Source organism: Saccoglossus kowalevskii, chromosome 18 (assembly GCF_978046115.1).
Source record: "Saccoglossus kowalevskii chromosome 18, keSacKowa6.1, whole genome shotgun sequence".
Classification (NCBI taxonomy): domain Eukaryota; kingdom Metazoa; phylum Hemichordata; class Enteropneusta; family Harrimaniidae; genus Saccoglossus; species Saccoglossus kowalevskii.
The window spans coordinates 25,355,578-25,371,740 of record NC_140658.1 but is presented as its reverse complement, the minus strand read 5'-3'; the positions used below and the strand labels follow the sequence as shown (position 1 = coordinate 25,371,740).

The following is a 16,163-nucleotide window of genomic DNA, read 5'->3' as shown; positions in this document are numbered from 1 at the left end:
AGGACCTCACAAACGACAATCTTCAGACACATCTTCAAGTTGCTTTATTAAGCAGTGATTTGGATTTAATTTCCAACGTATTCATTTGCAGTGTCCTTATTTGTCGCACTAGTCACAGTTATATTGGTAAATAGAGCAACACAGTCATTGTTTTAACTAGTCCACGTATTACGCTAGCCTTTCCAATGTATTAGATAAATTGCGAGGAAATTGCAGAGTTTGTGCAGTAGTAATTATAAATTGTGGTATTATTTTACTAAATGGATTGTGTTTTGAAGTTGTCGTTTTGTGTTATTGTACTTGTCAAACAACCTTCACTGTGAATTTAGAATTTGCTTGAGTGTGATGTAATCATTATATCTGTTGACCCTGATAACCAATCAAATTCGAGACATTCAAGTTTCGACATCTATGATTTTACGACATTCTTGTCAACGATGCATTTGTCAATATTACAAGATTGATTGTTTTTACGCATGTTACTAGTGATTTCCTAGGTAATTGAACGGACATAATTTTGTAGCGATTTCTATTGAATGTTTGAACAATTCCCTTCGCTAGTGACGCTTGCACGATTTCGGAAATTGTATCTGCGCTTGGTTAACTCGATCGTGTACTCCAATAATACAGAATAATACATCTTATTTTATTGTGTTTATTTTATACTTTACCAACGTGTTTACTCAATGAAAGGACGTTGTTTGTGAGTCTCATATCGCCCGATTAACAACGCTTTCTTTAGGTCAACGAACCTAGGCATTTACTTGCGTATTTAAATCGTGATTCAATATGGGATTATCTCACTCATATTCCAACATAAATAAATTTTCACCAATTACTACAATTGACTGAATTAAATTCATGAGATGGATTGCAATATGTCTAGGGACAAAACAACCCAATTGAAAGTAAACCTTTCAGTAGGATTAAAAAAAATGCGCAAACTCTGTCATATAGACACACAGCGCGCACCCGGGCAGAGTACCTAAAACTGGGTAGAGTTGTGGCACTTGGCCTTCAAAAGTGTGTGCATTTTTATACCAATATTTTGACAAAATCCATACCCATATTTATACCAAAGTACAATGTTTTAAATCCATATCGACTATATCAAATAAAGGCGCCAGCATCCACCAATATATCAGTGCATATTAAGGACCATGGATTACAAGACTGATGGATGCAGAATGTACTGGAATATATTATACACTCACCGTATCGTACCCTAACACCTCATTTTTACTCATAAAAACTTTACTTCATTGCGGTGCTTTATATACCATCGATTGAAAAAAACAAGTGGATCGATTCATTTTATAAACAATGTTATATTTAATCGTGAACATCTGCAAAGTGCATGTGTCGCTTATCAATCAAATGAGCAGTGTATTGCACAGTATGTTAGCGATGAAGTATGAAATAAAAAAAATGGTCTCATTTCCCCGCGAGATTAGATATCAAGCTGGGAGCTGTCAAATTAATTCACTGTACAAAAGTATTAATTCAGCTAATTGGCACCAAAGGGTAATATATGTATACCGCCATGAAATGTATTGATTGAGTGCACATATTTCACTGCACTAAGTGCTGACTACACAGATCAGCCCCGCGGTACACAGGGTTGACTTTGTTATCGGGGGTCTCAATATGCGTAACGTAGTGTTTTTGTGGCAAAATTGAATTTTGCAATTGAATACCGTTACAAAAATGTTGCATGGAGGTGTGGTCATGTTGTAGTTTTCAGATAATTACATACGTATATAAATGCGTATTGTTTATTTAGGTGTATATTTCATTCCGTTCAACCTGGATAGATTAATTAATTTCACGATTTACAATATATTTCCTATATGTCAATGATGTATTTTAACAATCATTCAGTAGAAAATGCAGCCATCTCAATGTGGCACGAAACTAAATGGAGAAGCAAGTTGGGAAATGCGTCTTTCGGTTTCTTATAAGTTAGGAGGAAACCCAAACAAATATTTAGTAGACAGTCTTGTATAAATATGTCATCGTTTGCAGTATCTGCTGCATATAACACTATTTTATGTTTATTAGTTACAAACGTTTATATGCATACATTAACAAAAAAGTGGTTCTAAAATACGTTGGCGCTGTTTGTCAGTTTCTTAAGCAATAATACATTGATAACATGCTAAAATCTATTCGTGCGATCAATATAAATTGCCTGTGTAACTTGTCTACATTGGACAGAATATGACCGAGAACATACATGTAAGTTTATATATAACTTATGGTTCAAATACTGTATAATTCCGCACGAACATCTCATTCCCAATCAGGCTAATCCAATATAGGATAACAGTTGTTTGTGTTAGACTCCTCTCTTTAAAAAGTGATGCAACCTAAGCCATTATTAACGCAAATTATTAACATTATTCACTTCAAATGGGGTGGGGGCTTGTGCGAAAGAAAGATTATACTGTTCTTTTATTTCAGTAGGTGTACTCTCGATGAAGTATTTAAGGAGAGATGCAGTTTACCTGACAGGTATTTTATTAGTTAATTAGGAAACCAAGATGATTTCCCTTGTCCACAAAACTATATATTGTCGGAAAGCTTATTGTATGACTTTTTAAAATTTTAAAACTGTTATGGTCACTGTAGTTTGAAATATGCACAAACATGTGCTTTTTTGTTCAAAAGTGATTTAAGAAAAAATAGCTTCTAACCCGTGCTTCTGTTTCCTGTCAAAATTGGTTTATGGGTACATCTGTTTACTATGAAGAAAGTGCCGTCTTGAAAACTGTCTACCAGTTGTCAATTTTGCAGGGCAGCAGCCCAAATTTCACTACTTCAAGTTTATGCATATATTAACACCCAGGCTAGTTGTCTGTACGATTGTTGTAACACTGTTCAACCAAAAACAATGCCCCGACGGCGTTTTGAAGGTAAACACATTGTCAATCATTTGTGAAAATTTCAAAACAAAAGGTCAAAGCGTCTAAGAGCTATTTTTTAAAAGTTCTCGGATGTGCACTAAAAAGAAGCTGAGATAATTGCTAATTTGCATAACAATTCGCTCAGTAAGCAGTTTGCTAACAGTTTGGCTGTAACAGTTCTAAATTTAAATGTATTATTGTTTTGTTAAAAGTTAAATATAGTGCATAATATGGAGATCCCGTCATTGTTTCTTTTTTATTATTTATGTACAGCCTTGCTAAATCTTGCTAAGCATTCAAAAGAGAGAATGTTTGCACCTTTCATCTTTATTTTAAAATCGTTTTTTGAGTATGTTCCACTGTTCACAATTCTACAAAATTTTAACAGTCTATAGTCTATAATTGTTTGGATAATAAAAAGCAAAAAAAAAAAAAAATAAAAAAATCACTCCCAAGTGTCCACGAACCTGCATCTCTACCTTACAGCTAAACACCATTACAAATTCCATATCCTTTGCAGTCGTGAGGGTCATTGACTGGGAATAGCTCTAATTAATGCAACAATTACCAATATCTTTCATTGTCAGATATTATCAATAGCTTCTTATCAATGTAAAATATGAGGTGATTTAATTTATTTATATATTGCGGTATACGAGTTTTGCTTAAATTACCTGAAGTTTGTTGTGTTGATTATCAGATCGCCACCAGCCATGCAAGTGAATCCATTGAACAGATTACCCGTGCAATCCTGGCTGTTAAATCTGATTATATTAACACCGTCTTGTTTCATCGACACCTTTCAAGATGCAATTCGATTATTTCAGTGTATTATAATTGGATTGTATAAAACGGTGACAATATTCACTCAAAACATATACAGTACGCCTTAATGAATTACGAATAGCCTCAGCAATAGTTTTCTGCTACAGTTTTTTCACCTCAGACCTCCCTGAATTGTGTTTTAACACCCGTGTATCAATGATACTATAACAATTAATGTTCGTTTCCAAGGCTGATTCCGTAGTAAAGCCAGTAAGTAGACTATTTGATGAGATTAAATCATTAATCACATTAGTCCTCTTAGGAATACATTTAATTCAAAATAATGAGACTGAAAATACAAATTATCTGTGCTTGATTTGCAGGCATTAAAATAACGTGCCCAGACACAGCGATTTAAGTAAACATATAAATTGCCATTTCTAAGCTTTCTGCATTTCGAAATGGTTAACTGAGATGTTTTAAAGCGGGGGAGACGTCACCTGTGCATGCGTTAGATGGCTATAGCGTGTTATTGTTTACAAACAAGAGTCTGCCCATGAGCCTTTGCGTTTTTAGCGTGCGTTGTTATCGTCGCTTGGGACTCAATTCCCGCGCGTGCGCAGGTGACGACCCTCCCGCTTTAAACGTATGCTTTTCGTATTTTTAACTTAAATCAGAATGCAAATCGATTAACTTGGTGAATATATGTATATTAGTGATCAAGCAAAAGATTGTATTCAGTTTACTTGATATGGTGTGTCTGCAGATGAACAAATTTATGTAAAATTATTTAATAATCAAACACATATTGTCTGTCTTCGACTCAATCATTAATGTCACCAGTTAACAATGTAGTTAAGCTCAAGTATGTTTCCAATTTAACTTTGATGTTAATCAAACATGGGTTGTCACCAGCGACACATCTTATATTAGGTACATACTACTTTTCCTTGGCTTAATTGCCTACCCACTTGGTTATACTAAACGTTAGATGGGCCGTATGTAACATGGTCTCAATCATAATCAGTAAAATGTAATAATTGCTTTTATAATTCAATATAATATTTTGTCTGCAGCTGCCGGCATACATTGAGCGATGAGGAATGATTTTGCATGTTATTTGTTGATGTATTGCTCGCTTGGCAGGTAATTTCAAAAACGCTAAAACAATTTAACAAAATTTAAAATAATGACCATCACAGTCACTAGAGAGTTTTCAGGCTTTGCTATTGGCCATGAATCAATATTGTAATCTGCTCGCTGTTCTTGATTACAATATTATTTCTGGATTATGGCACAGGAAATGCCTTTGCAATTTGTCGCAACATTTAACGCGCGTGTACGTGATATATTACATGTTGATCAAATGTCGATTTCAATATGAGATCAGAATTGATTTCTATAGCTTAGGGTGAACTGTGATCAATATGAATAATATGTTTCGTGTCATAAAACTGACAATTTGATTATTTAGATTTCCCAATTCCCACAAACACACTCTCTCAATGATACTCACCACCCTAATCAAGTTTGTCTCTGACGTTGGAAACAGAGAGTAACCACATAAATACAATATATCTCGTCGTATGTTTTCATTCCCACAGTGTCGCTCTTCAGCTACCTCATACGAATCCCATCTAAATTGAATCAAGAAAAAAAACCTAGTCAACAGCAAAATGTCTAGATCTGTGCTTCCCATGCATGTTATTTCAGACAAATGATGATTAAACAACATGAGGCAGGACGTACGATGTCTCCCAATCATGCCCAATCCAATATTGAGGTAATTGAAAGCTTTCCGTAAAGGAAGAGTTTGACATGAGTAACGACTCTTAAGCTACACATATAATCAATAAGTATATATCATGCTTTAGCATTAAGTGAACAGCGTATGTTTCTTGGCGGTTGAATTGAATTGTTTTCATATGCATGTTAAATCATTTGATTTTCTAAATCCCTTGCAATAAATAAGAATACAGTAAGTGTCGAAAATAAAGTGTAATGTATAAATGAGCCTTTGCAGTCGATTAAATTGACTCGCCTTTTATAAATAGCTTATGTAGTTTCATAGAAAACTTTTAAGTTAAATTAATATTGCAGCAGGTAGCAACATTTTCCTAAATTCACAGCCACTAGTGACGAACGAGTTTCCTCTTTGGCCACTAAAATATGTTTTGCGAACTTGGAGAAGAGTGAAAACTTTAACTGAGGCCGAAACTAATACAGGAAAGAATGTATGCGTGCCAGGGAAAATTTCACCAATGCACCGCCATTCATCGCCATTTCAATTTGAATAAATAATGCTATTTCATTGGTTAAATAACTGTCATGTGATTATACAAACAAATCTTCAGTAACAAAAGTTTTACATCTGTGATACATAATAATACACATCTACTACAATAACATGAGTGTTTTTTGAAACGGAGTGCCAAACTAATACTCATAATCATAATTACGTATAATCATAATCACACTCGCTCCGTTAATGTCACGCAGTTTATAACGCAATAAGTGATTTTCCGTACAATTGCGAGCTCTCGCGAGATGCATGAAGAACGCGCGTCGAACGTCTGCCGCAAAAATCGAACGATTTGATTTTGAACTAGAATTTCTTTATTTCGTAGCTTACATTGACCGGCCGATCTTCGGCAGAGGAATATTGCTTCCGAATACCCTTACTTAATCGAAATTGCCTATCATCAAATGTGGACAGCACATTATTAAGCATGGAAATGTCCCCGAAATACTTTCGCGTTTGTCGAATCCTACGCGATGTTTGACGCGACTACGACGCTATGACCTTTGTTTGTCCTGTTTTTACGTTCGATTTCACGCACAACGCGTGATTCTCGCAGTGAACGGAAAATGGTCTATTCTAACTTGTAACCGATATCACAAATTTCCAAAATAAGCAAAAAATGTATTTTGGATTGTTGCGTCATTATTTGGTGCTGAAATAAGGGGTGTAGGTAAGGCATTTTGCGTAATTGTTTTTTATTCGCAATACAATGCCCTGACTGTTTTTAATTAACGGGGTCCTCGTTTTGCAGATACGTGTCAACTCATTTAGTCTTTTTGATCTCTCCCAAGGTTCTGTTTTATTGTTCAAGTGCTATTTTGTTCCTGTGCTTTTCCGCAAGTTATGGAATTCATATTTCACCGCCCTTTAATTTGTTGTGTCATTAAAATACTGTAAAGTTCTCACAAGCACGATCGTCGTTGAATAGTTTTCATTTCGCCATGATTTATGTCAATTATGGGTTCTGGATCGGCGTTTTGGCGATTATGCAAATGTGTATAACCGATTTAAGGAAACACACAAACATTCGTATAATTGTACTACATAAGAGTGTTGTAATATGCACAAATACAACACTCAGTAATGGAGAATCCTGTTTTTTTAACTGGATGAGTTTTTTTTTGTATATAATATCATCAAAGCTTACATTGAATATACATCCTTGTTCGATCTGTGAAGTGATTTATTTAAATATAGTACTGGTAATATAATGGTAGTAATTCCTCAATTATTGAGGAACGATATTATGACATTATCCAAAAATATTAACCCAATCTAAAAAGTTCAAAACATGATTTGTTGATGTGTGATTGAATACAAACCACACACTATTCATTTTTATTTTATTAACAAATTACTATGACATTATTAGTTACGATTTTATTGAAGTTTGTATTATACGTACTTTTAATTGAATCCACCGTGTACACATACACACACTGAGCACACATCATGAGCTAATGTATACATAAGCGTCGAAATCAATGATGTAAGGCGCTTTCAGCTTATTCCTGGAGTCATTTACATAAATAATGTGACACGCATGCGCAATTGAATCACAGATCAATAGCATATCGATGACTTCAATTATAGTATCATGTTTTTGTTCATACATTATCGGTGATGAAACGTTAACGTAATTGACAACGAATGTTGCGCAATCGAATTGTATCAGCTGCTGGTGCATTCATGAAATCAATATATATATTGGGCATAATACAACAATAGTCCTTCTTGAAGACATATATGCCATGGCTATGAGAAGACCTTATACAACTTTACATTATTAACTGATTTTTCAATATGCAAGTAGAGCTCAGCCCATATGACATTGTCATGAAAAAATACTACTTGATATTATCATTCACATGTGTTCTTTTGATTGATGCTCCCCGCCACAAACTAACTAATGAATTGACCTCTGCAGTTGATTTCCATTCTAGTCCCGGGTTATGCAACGTGTTTGATGTCTTATTGAGTGTCGGGATTTAAAAGCAGAACGTCACCCTAAAGGTGTAATGTTTTTTTGTCTAGCGCATATCAAGTGAATTTTATTCTAGTAGCAATCATTTTATATCTCATTGAGGCACGAGTGCCTCAGTTGTTACACTACTTCAGATATGCATTTTTCGACAGTACAGTATTATTAGGTGAATAAAATGCATGTTGTGAATGTGTATGCTAAAAAATATGCTTGGGAAATAGAAGCGCTATTTTTCGTGATAAAATATCAATTGTCAAAAACAAACAGTAATTGAATGCAATTAAAGAAATATATAATCGTTTGCTTTTCATCAATTTTGAGACGTTACTTTGATATATTGCTATACTCTCCGCAATAATTGATTGTATCATATCGAATGCCGTTGACATAATCTGAAATTCCTCCGCTTATTCTAGCTACCCCTTATTATGAATACATCAAAGTAGTCCGCGTTCCTGTGTTAATACTCCCCTACCAACATAATGAAACATTCCCCTCAGTGTTTGCTGTCCATTTAGAAAGCACACATTGGTTACTCGACTTCTGTAGTAAGAACATACTCTGTGGAATATATATATAGCGCTTTGTAAGTGTCTGTTACTAAATATATCATATCTAACACGACGGATTGAGTTTAGTCTTGCCACCATCCACTAGCCATGGCGGAATTGGACCCCGATATGTACCCGAATCTTGACGATATATGGCCGACTGATAAACCAGGCGACGACGATGGCGCACCGAGTGCAAAGACAGTGTTGATTGTATTGCTGTATCTAGTTGTGTTTCTAATAGGCGTCACAGGTAAGTTTATTTTACGCGTCTACATGATACGTACCACATGCTCTTAAATCAGTTCAAACAAAATATATAATAATCCCAAAATATGTCTGTATTGCTAAATCCATTCGCAATGTATTTGAATGCACAGTTATGAAACAGTGTGCGTAAGATATGTAATTATAACCTCAAGTCGTAATCTATATATTGTTTATGTATACATGTTTCTGAGCAGGTACATTGTTTTATTTGTCGAAATAGAAAACACTAAAATAGATTCTGAACAATATTTAATCGTGAACGTCACAATTTGAAATATTTATACGTCAATAATTAACAGTGACAGTCAAGACTCGCAACTGCATTATTGGCACTAAATAAAAAGCAGTATCCTGAAGGTTAATCTTTTAAAATAAGTATATCTGTAAAATAACATATGTGTATATGTATATATGTTGTATTCATTGTTTATATGTTGTGGTTCATTAATGATGAGACTTTTAAAATGTAAGTCATCTTTTCAATTCTGTCAGCCAGGGCAAAACATGCCACATACGCACTACCGAGACGCTGCTTCGCATATTTTAATATGGATGTGAACGATTTAGTGAAGTTCTTAAAACACAACATTTACTGGGTATGATAGTCAGAGACGTTCAGTTCAGTATGGCGTACCTTTTGACATTTGACAGACTAACACTAGATCATATTTCCGTACATTGAAAAAAATATGTTATCAAAGCAAGCAGGAACATGGTTATACTTCAATGAAAGCCCTTGCAATGGGAACTGTTTAAAAGACATATGATCCGGCCAAATGATATTAAACCTTGTTAATGTGTTGTGTGCGTTGGGGGATGGCACGCCACAATATTCACCCATAACACGTATCACAAAATATACATTTCTGAACTAGATAGCTTTCATATCTTGTACTAGATTTCTTCAGCACTCATATCAACACCCAACGGCCTTATATACATTTATACTGTTGCTTTTGATCTTAAAATGTAAGTATAGGAATATCAAACGGGACATGTTTGCATAGTATTAAATGGCAATGGCTATCTTCACATAGTAGTTATAGTGCGAACATACATACGAGAATTTTCATATCATGAGGAGTACATACGGGACCTGTGTGCCAAGTTTGAAGTTTTTTGATATTTTCCCTTGCAGCCCATTGTGTTTTGAGTCGCATGGGTCTGAAGGTCATGGCTATTTTCCTTTTACAGTTATTACGAAACATACATAAACGCATACTGTGACCTTTACTTCTGAACTCAAAATGTGGCAAGAATCTGAAACGGAACATGTTTGCCAATTTTGATCGCACTGGCTGTTTGGTTTACCTTTGATATTTTGCCTTTGTCGTCTGGGCGACATATAGTATATTTATATTATCCTCTTTGAGTTATAAGACGGACATACATACAAATACTGAACGATTCTCGTTTGCGCAGGTTAATAGCACAATATAAATTCACTTTACAGACGTATATAAAATGAAAGAACTGAAGTCGGATTACGTATTAAAAGATTTGTGTAAGAAACAAATTACAAAAATCATGAGCCTGGGGAAGGCATCTACAGTTATAATACGAACACACAATGTACATGTATACTTATTAACGCAGCTTTCATCGCGTCTGAAAAATATTCGCATAACACATGCCGATTAAAATGGGTATTGCAAATAAGAAACATCATCGAATACGTGAAATATAATTGCCTATTTAAAAAATTTCGGTATATATACCAATTTGCATATTACGTTTGCGAGTAATGTATTCATTTTGACATTCTGTTTCAATCATGTTCCAGAGTAGGTTTTAAAATTATAACGCTTTAGCTCACAGAGTTCATATTATTTCTATATGGAGTTGTTAGCATAATCACATGTTTTGTTTCCCAGTTACCCGGCATCGGTATACTAATAATGTTCATGCATTCGAGAGTAGATAGACGTTAGAGGCGAGGGACTTTCATCGAATGTTATGCATTTTTTAATAATTAATCCGACACATGTATGTCAGTTGTATGTCACTGTATGTCACGTCTATGACAGGATGAGTAGGTCGCGCATACAGGGAGGCAGTTTATCAGATTAACTAGCTTCTGTTCTATTCACATTTTGTCATTAACAAAAATAATGCGAATATATTAGTTGTAACTTGGGCAGTATTAATATTGGTATTTTACTTTCACAATGATCAACTGCATTACCCAAGAAGGGTTAATATTAAAACTGGAATTCCCCACAAAATAAAACATCTTTATTCTGTAATATGTTCACGACCACGACATGGTGTCCTATGCCAAACTGATTCCACTATGGTTCACTGTAACCTGGTCATGCTATGCATCCTAATCGGTAGCCGTTGATGATTTCGCTATTAACGAGTTTGTTTTAAATTCCCTCGAGATCGAACAAGCACATGTTATTTTCACACGACTGACCTCACACACAGAGAAAAGGAACTTAATAACCAGAGACATCCGTCATTGACTGCTTTCAATTAGATGCACAGAATAAAACAAATGAAGTACTTGTATTAATTCGTAAAAAGATATTGATCATGCGTATAATATATTACCTTAACACGATGCACGATTTATATGGAATGGTTTATTGTGATAAAATATCTGACTGAATAAATTTACAAATATTAACAGGCGAAACATAATACACGCTTATCATGTCAAGCCGATTTGTTTAACTCTAACAAGACGCCGTCTTCTGGCAGCGTATACACCAACTGTGAGTGTTTATATGTGAATCAAATATGTTATATGATACTAATGAGTATAGAGCCTACTCTATGACAGATGACAGTGTGATCTGAATAGCGCCGAGATTTAATCTAAATCTCGTTCATGTTTATTTTTTGTAAAATTCAAAGAGTGTACATTAAGTCATTATAGCAACCTTTGCGTTTATTATGTTCATGAAAATACTAAGTTCAATATCGCCCTAGTGACAATCCTTTTATTACATCGACTGTATCTATGTTTTATAGAATGTGCAATTTGGGGACAAAATGATGAATTTGTATATTTACGTGGTTACGAGTTAATTGGTGAACGACGATGAGTACGAATGTAATACAGTCTCCTTGCGCACATCTTTCTTGCAGGGCATGACATGACATGTTAAAATAATAGCACGAACAAATAACTGCTTTGAATGCACAACTATTCATACTTAATTACCAATTAACATGTGAATAATTAATTGAAAAACAAAAACAATAATTGCAATATCACATGTATTACGGTTTATTTAGCAATATTGACATCATATAAATGATATCGATAACAACATATTCGCACTTACATACGGATATTGTGCAGATTTCAGGAAAAAAAAATACAGTCATATATAAACACGTATAAATACAGGACTCTAACATAAAATAATTCTATTCAATACATTAACTTCAGTTAATACTTATTTACATTGCAAAACTACTGTAGGAAATGTTACTATCGAGAATTGCTTTACACCATGTAAACCAGTATGATCAAGAAATTAAATAAATGGCAAATACTCAATAAACACTATAATCTACATTATCACACGATTGATACGAATGCCGAGCGACACATGACTAGAAAAACACACACAACATAAAGCATTTTTAATAAGTATAATTTGCGAACACGTAAGATGTAAGCCTCGACAATGTAATACGTTTAAGCTTACAGAATTATATAATTGAGTTTTGAGTTTGAATATAATCTCGTGTTTTATGTTTTTGTTCGTATACCTTCCAATGCATAACTTTTAATGCTTTTTAAAGACACAATATATGTACATATAAATGTTAACTCATATGTAAAAGCGGTGTAATAATTGTATATATCTCCATACTGTGTAATAAAAATCCATGCAAGCAGATTACACTTTTGAAATCATTACTGTGTATCTCGCCAATACGCCAATATCTTATGATGTTGATGGTTTTACACAATAATCCGTGAGTTTAGAATTATATTAATTCGAATAATTCCGGTAGTTCAAATGTCAGATTTATTAAAATATGACCAAACGGGATTTCGCAGATTGAGTTGTATGTAAGGGTAGTAGATTCACTTTTAGAATTGTATTTTTTTGGAATACCGCCTGCGATGCGACGGATTGATGCATCTTCTAGATTATTGTTGAAATAATTCGACCTAAAATTGATTAAAACTGTTTAAAAAAACAAATTGTTCGATTGTGAATTATGTAAGTTTAATTTCTCTCATTTCAAAGTAATACATTTTGAAAACATGCTGTAATAGTTGGTGATATTTTAATCATATTCTATTACAGGCAATGCTTTAGTGGTAACGTTGGTGGCGCTAAATGACCACATGCGAAGTGTAACCAATATGTTCATTTCACAAATTGCTCTTGGTGACATCATAATGTTGATCCTGGCCATGCCCTTTGACATCATCAGTAAATATGTATATGAGGTAAGTTATTGTCATCACCTGAATTTTTTTTAATGTATATATTTATTCGTTACTCAGATGAACAGCCAATGGGAACACTTGACCCTTAGGAATCTAAATAATACATATTTGTCCGGGTAATTATGTTGTTCAATGAACAGTCTAAAGATTGAAAATTAAAAAAAGTATTAAGAGATCCACTCACAATCTTCCTGATGCCATCGAACACGCACACCGGTATGCTATGCCTTGAAATACATAATATATGCTAGCTAAGAGAAGAATATGACGACTATCTCTGGAGTCGGGTTGCTTATTAAAATGTACTTTGTTACTACAAATAATTGCACTAATTAAACTAACCCAAGTTGATGTACAAATCAAATAGTAATAGCAAATTTAATGATGCGAATGCAATATTAATTTTAGTTTGCACACGGAATAACTTCCTATTCCTATTTTGAATACCATTAACCATTATTTTTTGCTCACAGGATTGGCGGTTTGGAACTGCTGTCTGCAAGACTATGTCTTTTGTTAAAGACTATTCATTAGCAGTCGCAGTATTTACTCTGACAACCATGAGTATTGACAGGTGAGCATGAGAGTGATTTATTACACAAATTAGTCAAACATTGAATTAACATTACTGTGATAGCCCGGTGTAGAAAGCAACGTACGTTTCCGCCAACGCCAGGAAATGACAAGGATTTTACAGTATACCAGGCATGCAGAAATATTGACGGTAAACACCAAAATTATCTAGTATGTGAAAATTACTTAAGATTATTTTACTATACACTCAATATTGGTAAAATACAATACATATCTCAAATATCAAGAACTTATGATTATTAATTCTCCAACGTAACGGTATGTGACTAGACTATAAATACATGTAGGAATGTATGATGACTGTACTCATTAACCCACAGAATCAGAGATAATATGATAATATGCATATAATATCACCGGCATTCCTGCCGTGTTCAATTCATTACAAACTGAGGTCAAGCATTTGGAACATTTTATGAATATATTATCTTGAAACCAGACTACGGATGGGCTTTAAAACAACGAACTATAATTCAGGTAATTTGACAGTGGCTTCAGACATGCCACCAACTCGCACTAATTATTATATAAATCACATTCTCATTCTCATTCTCGAACTCAATCATAGTAGTACTATTATCATTATTCGGAGTGCTTTCCCCTTAAAATAGTTATTCAATTTCAATATGCTGCCATACAAATCGTAGGCATGGGGATTTGATATAAATATGTATGCACGCAAGTAGCAATGCACACAAACGTAGTCAGTCAGCGATGTTCACGCACATTGCGGTTCTTTAATTAGCTGTAGGTTTGAAGCAGTCAGTCGACAAAAAACAAACACTTTTCTTGAAGCAATTGCTGAAGGCGGCAGAGAACGGCATAGCAGATATTGAGCATTTGTAACGTACGACCAGGCGTAACACAGGTTAAATTGAATTGGAACCCAATTGTCCTACAAGCAACGTGACAACACCATAACTATATTACACCTGCCGACTGCTAGAGGTATTGTAATGAATGACTACCTTTAAAGAAAAGGTGTGGGGGTGTCTTCTTAATGATAAATATAATCGCATTCTTAAAAATACGAAACTAATTAGCACAATACACAAAAATACATATAAATTCGAAGGAATATGTCACAATTAAATATACTCGCAGAAATGCATTATATATAATGTGTTTAAATAAATTCTGCTATAAGAGGTTATAACTATGTTTTGTTTACAGGCTTTTCACACTGTCTCGTGCATTGAGAAAATATAGCATTCGCACGATGAAGAAGTTTTTCACTGTTGGAGTTATCATTCAACTGCTCTCCGTGACTGCTGCTATTCCATCGTCTACCTTCAGTGATGTGTTGCATGAATCTACAGCTGGCAATTTAAATGCAAGCAACGCCAATTCGTCAACCCATGTGTGTGCTCTGAATATGGGATCTTCTGGTTTGCTGTCAATGTCTCTCTCGCGTGTATTCCTCTTGTATGTTTCACCACTTATAATTATCAGTGTGTCATTCACGAAGATTAACGCGTTTCTTAGATCGACGGAAGCCCAGGTTTTGCTGTCCTCAAATCAGAAAATCATGGCTGCCTGCAAGAGGGCGCTAAACTTACTACTAACGTTGGTCGGATTATATGCCTTTTTGCTTCTACCAACCGCCATTGACACCATTGTTAGATCGTTATATTACAATAAGTGGTCTTCCCTGTACCTTTTCCTTGTCGACACTGCACTGTATGCTATCTGTGTCTATAAACCGGTCGTTTACTCTTTATTGAGCACGAACTTTCGACGTGGGTTTCATGAGCTAATTTGTTGTGTGAGGAGTAGCTCCAAAAAGAACATGTTTGACAGCCACGATGACACTTCAACACTGGACACCAATGCATTATGGTTTAACAGTGATGGCAGCGAAAGCAGTGTGGGGGATAGAGTGTAAACCATTGGAATCTGGATTATAAAACAAAATTCACAATATGAAAACATCTCATCCTTAGTATCTAAAATTGTTACTGACGAATCTGTTTATAGTCACACATAGAAATGTTTCATAGTGGTATGCTATTCACTTATAACGCAGCTGTCATCATAGCCAGATGTGTTAGTGACCATATTATCAAAAAAAAATATCTGTATAAGCTTCGTCTAATACTTTTGAATTTGATTAATGTCACCAGTTCCCAAGCTGACCTTGGAGGTGAAATTAAACTCTACTCGGCCTATCAATCTATGAAAAGATATCCGGAACATAAAGCTCGCTTCTAAATAATAACACCACGTATTGTATTTGCAGTTTCCATGAATGGTTTATGAATATCGATATTTATGTTATTTATAGGATAGTAACATTGCTTACATCTATACGGTTGGTCTAGATTCTAGTACATTAATTTGTTCTTGTCAAATTATATGTATTATTTTA

General features: G+C 34.5%; 1 protein-coding gene across 1 annotated transcript; it reads left to right on the top strand.

The window, feature by feature from the left end:
* Window positions 1-8,616: 8,616 nt before the first annotated feature.
* Window positions 8,617-15,680, top strand: LOC102801795 (gastrin-releasing peptide receptor-like). The gene is made up of 4 exons (XM_006820148.1): window positions 8,617-8,761; window positions 13,056-13,201; window positions 13,675-13,775; window positions 14,969-15,680. Exons 1-4 carry the CDS (start codon window positions 8,617-8,619, stop codon window positions 15,678-15,680), a joined length of 1,104 nt encoding a protein of 367 aa, XP_006820211.1.
* The last annotated feature ends 483 nt before the right edge of the window (window positions 15,681-16,163 follow it).

Coding starts and splice junctions, on each gene's coding strand:
- LOC102801795 (XM_006820148.1), top strand. CDS start 8,617: ATGGCGGAATTGGACCCCGATATGTACCCGAATCTTGACGATATATGG. Junction 8,762..13,055: donor GTTTCTAATAGGCGTCACAG/GTAAGTTTATTT, acceptor ATTCTATTACAG/GCAATGCTTTAGTGGTAACG. Junction 13,202..13,674: donor TCAGTAAATATGTATATGAG/GTAAGTTATTGT, acceptor TTTTGCTCACAG/GATTGGCGGTTTGGAACTGC.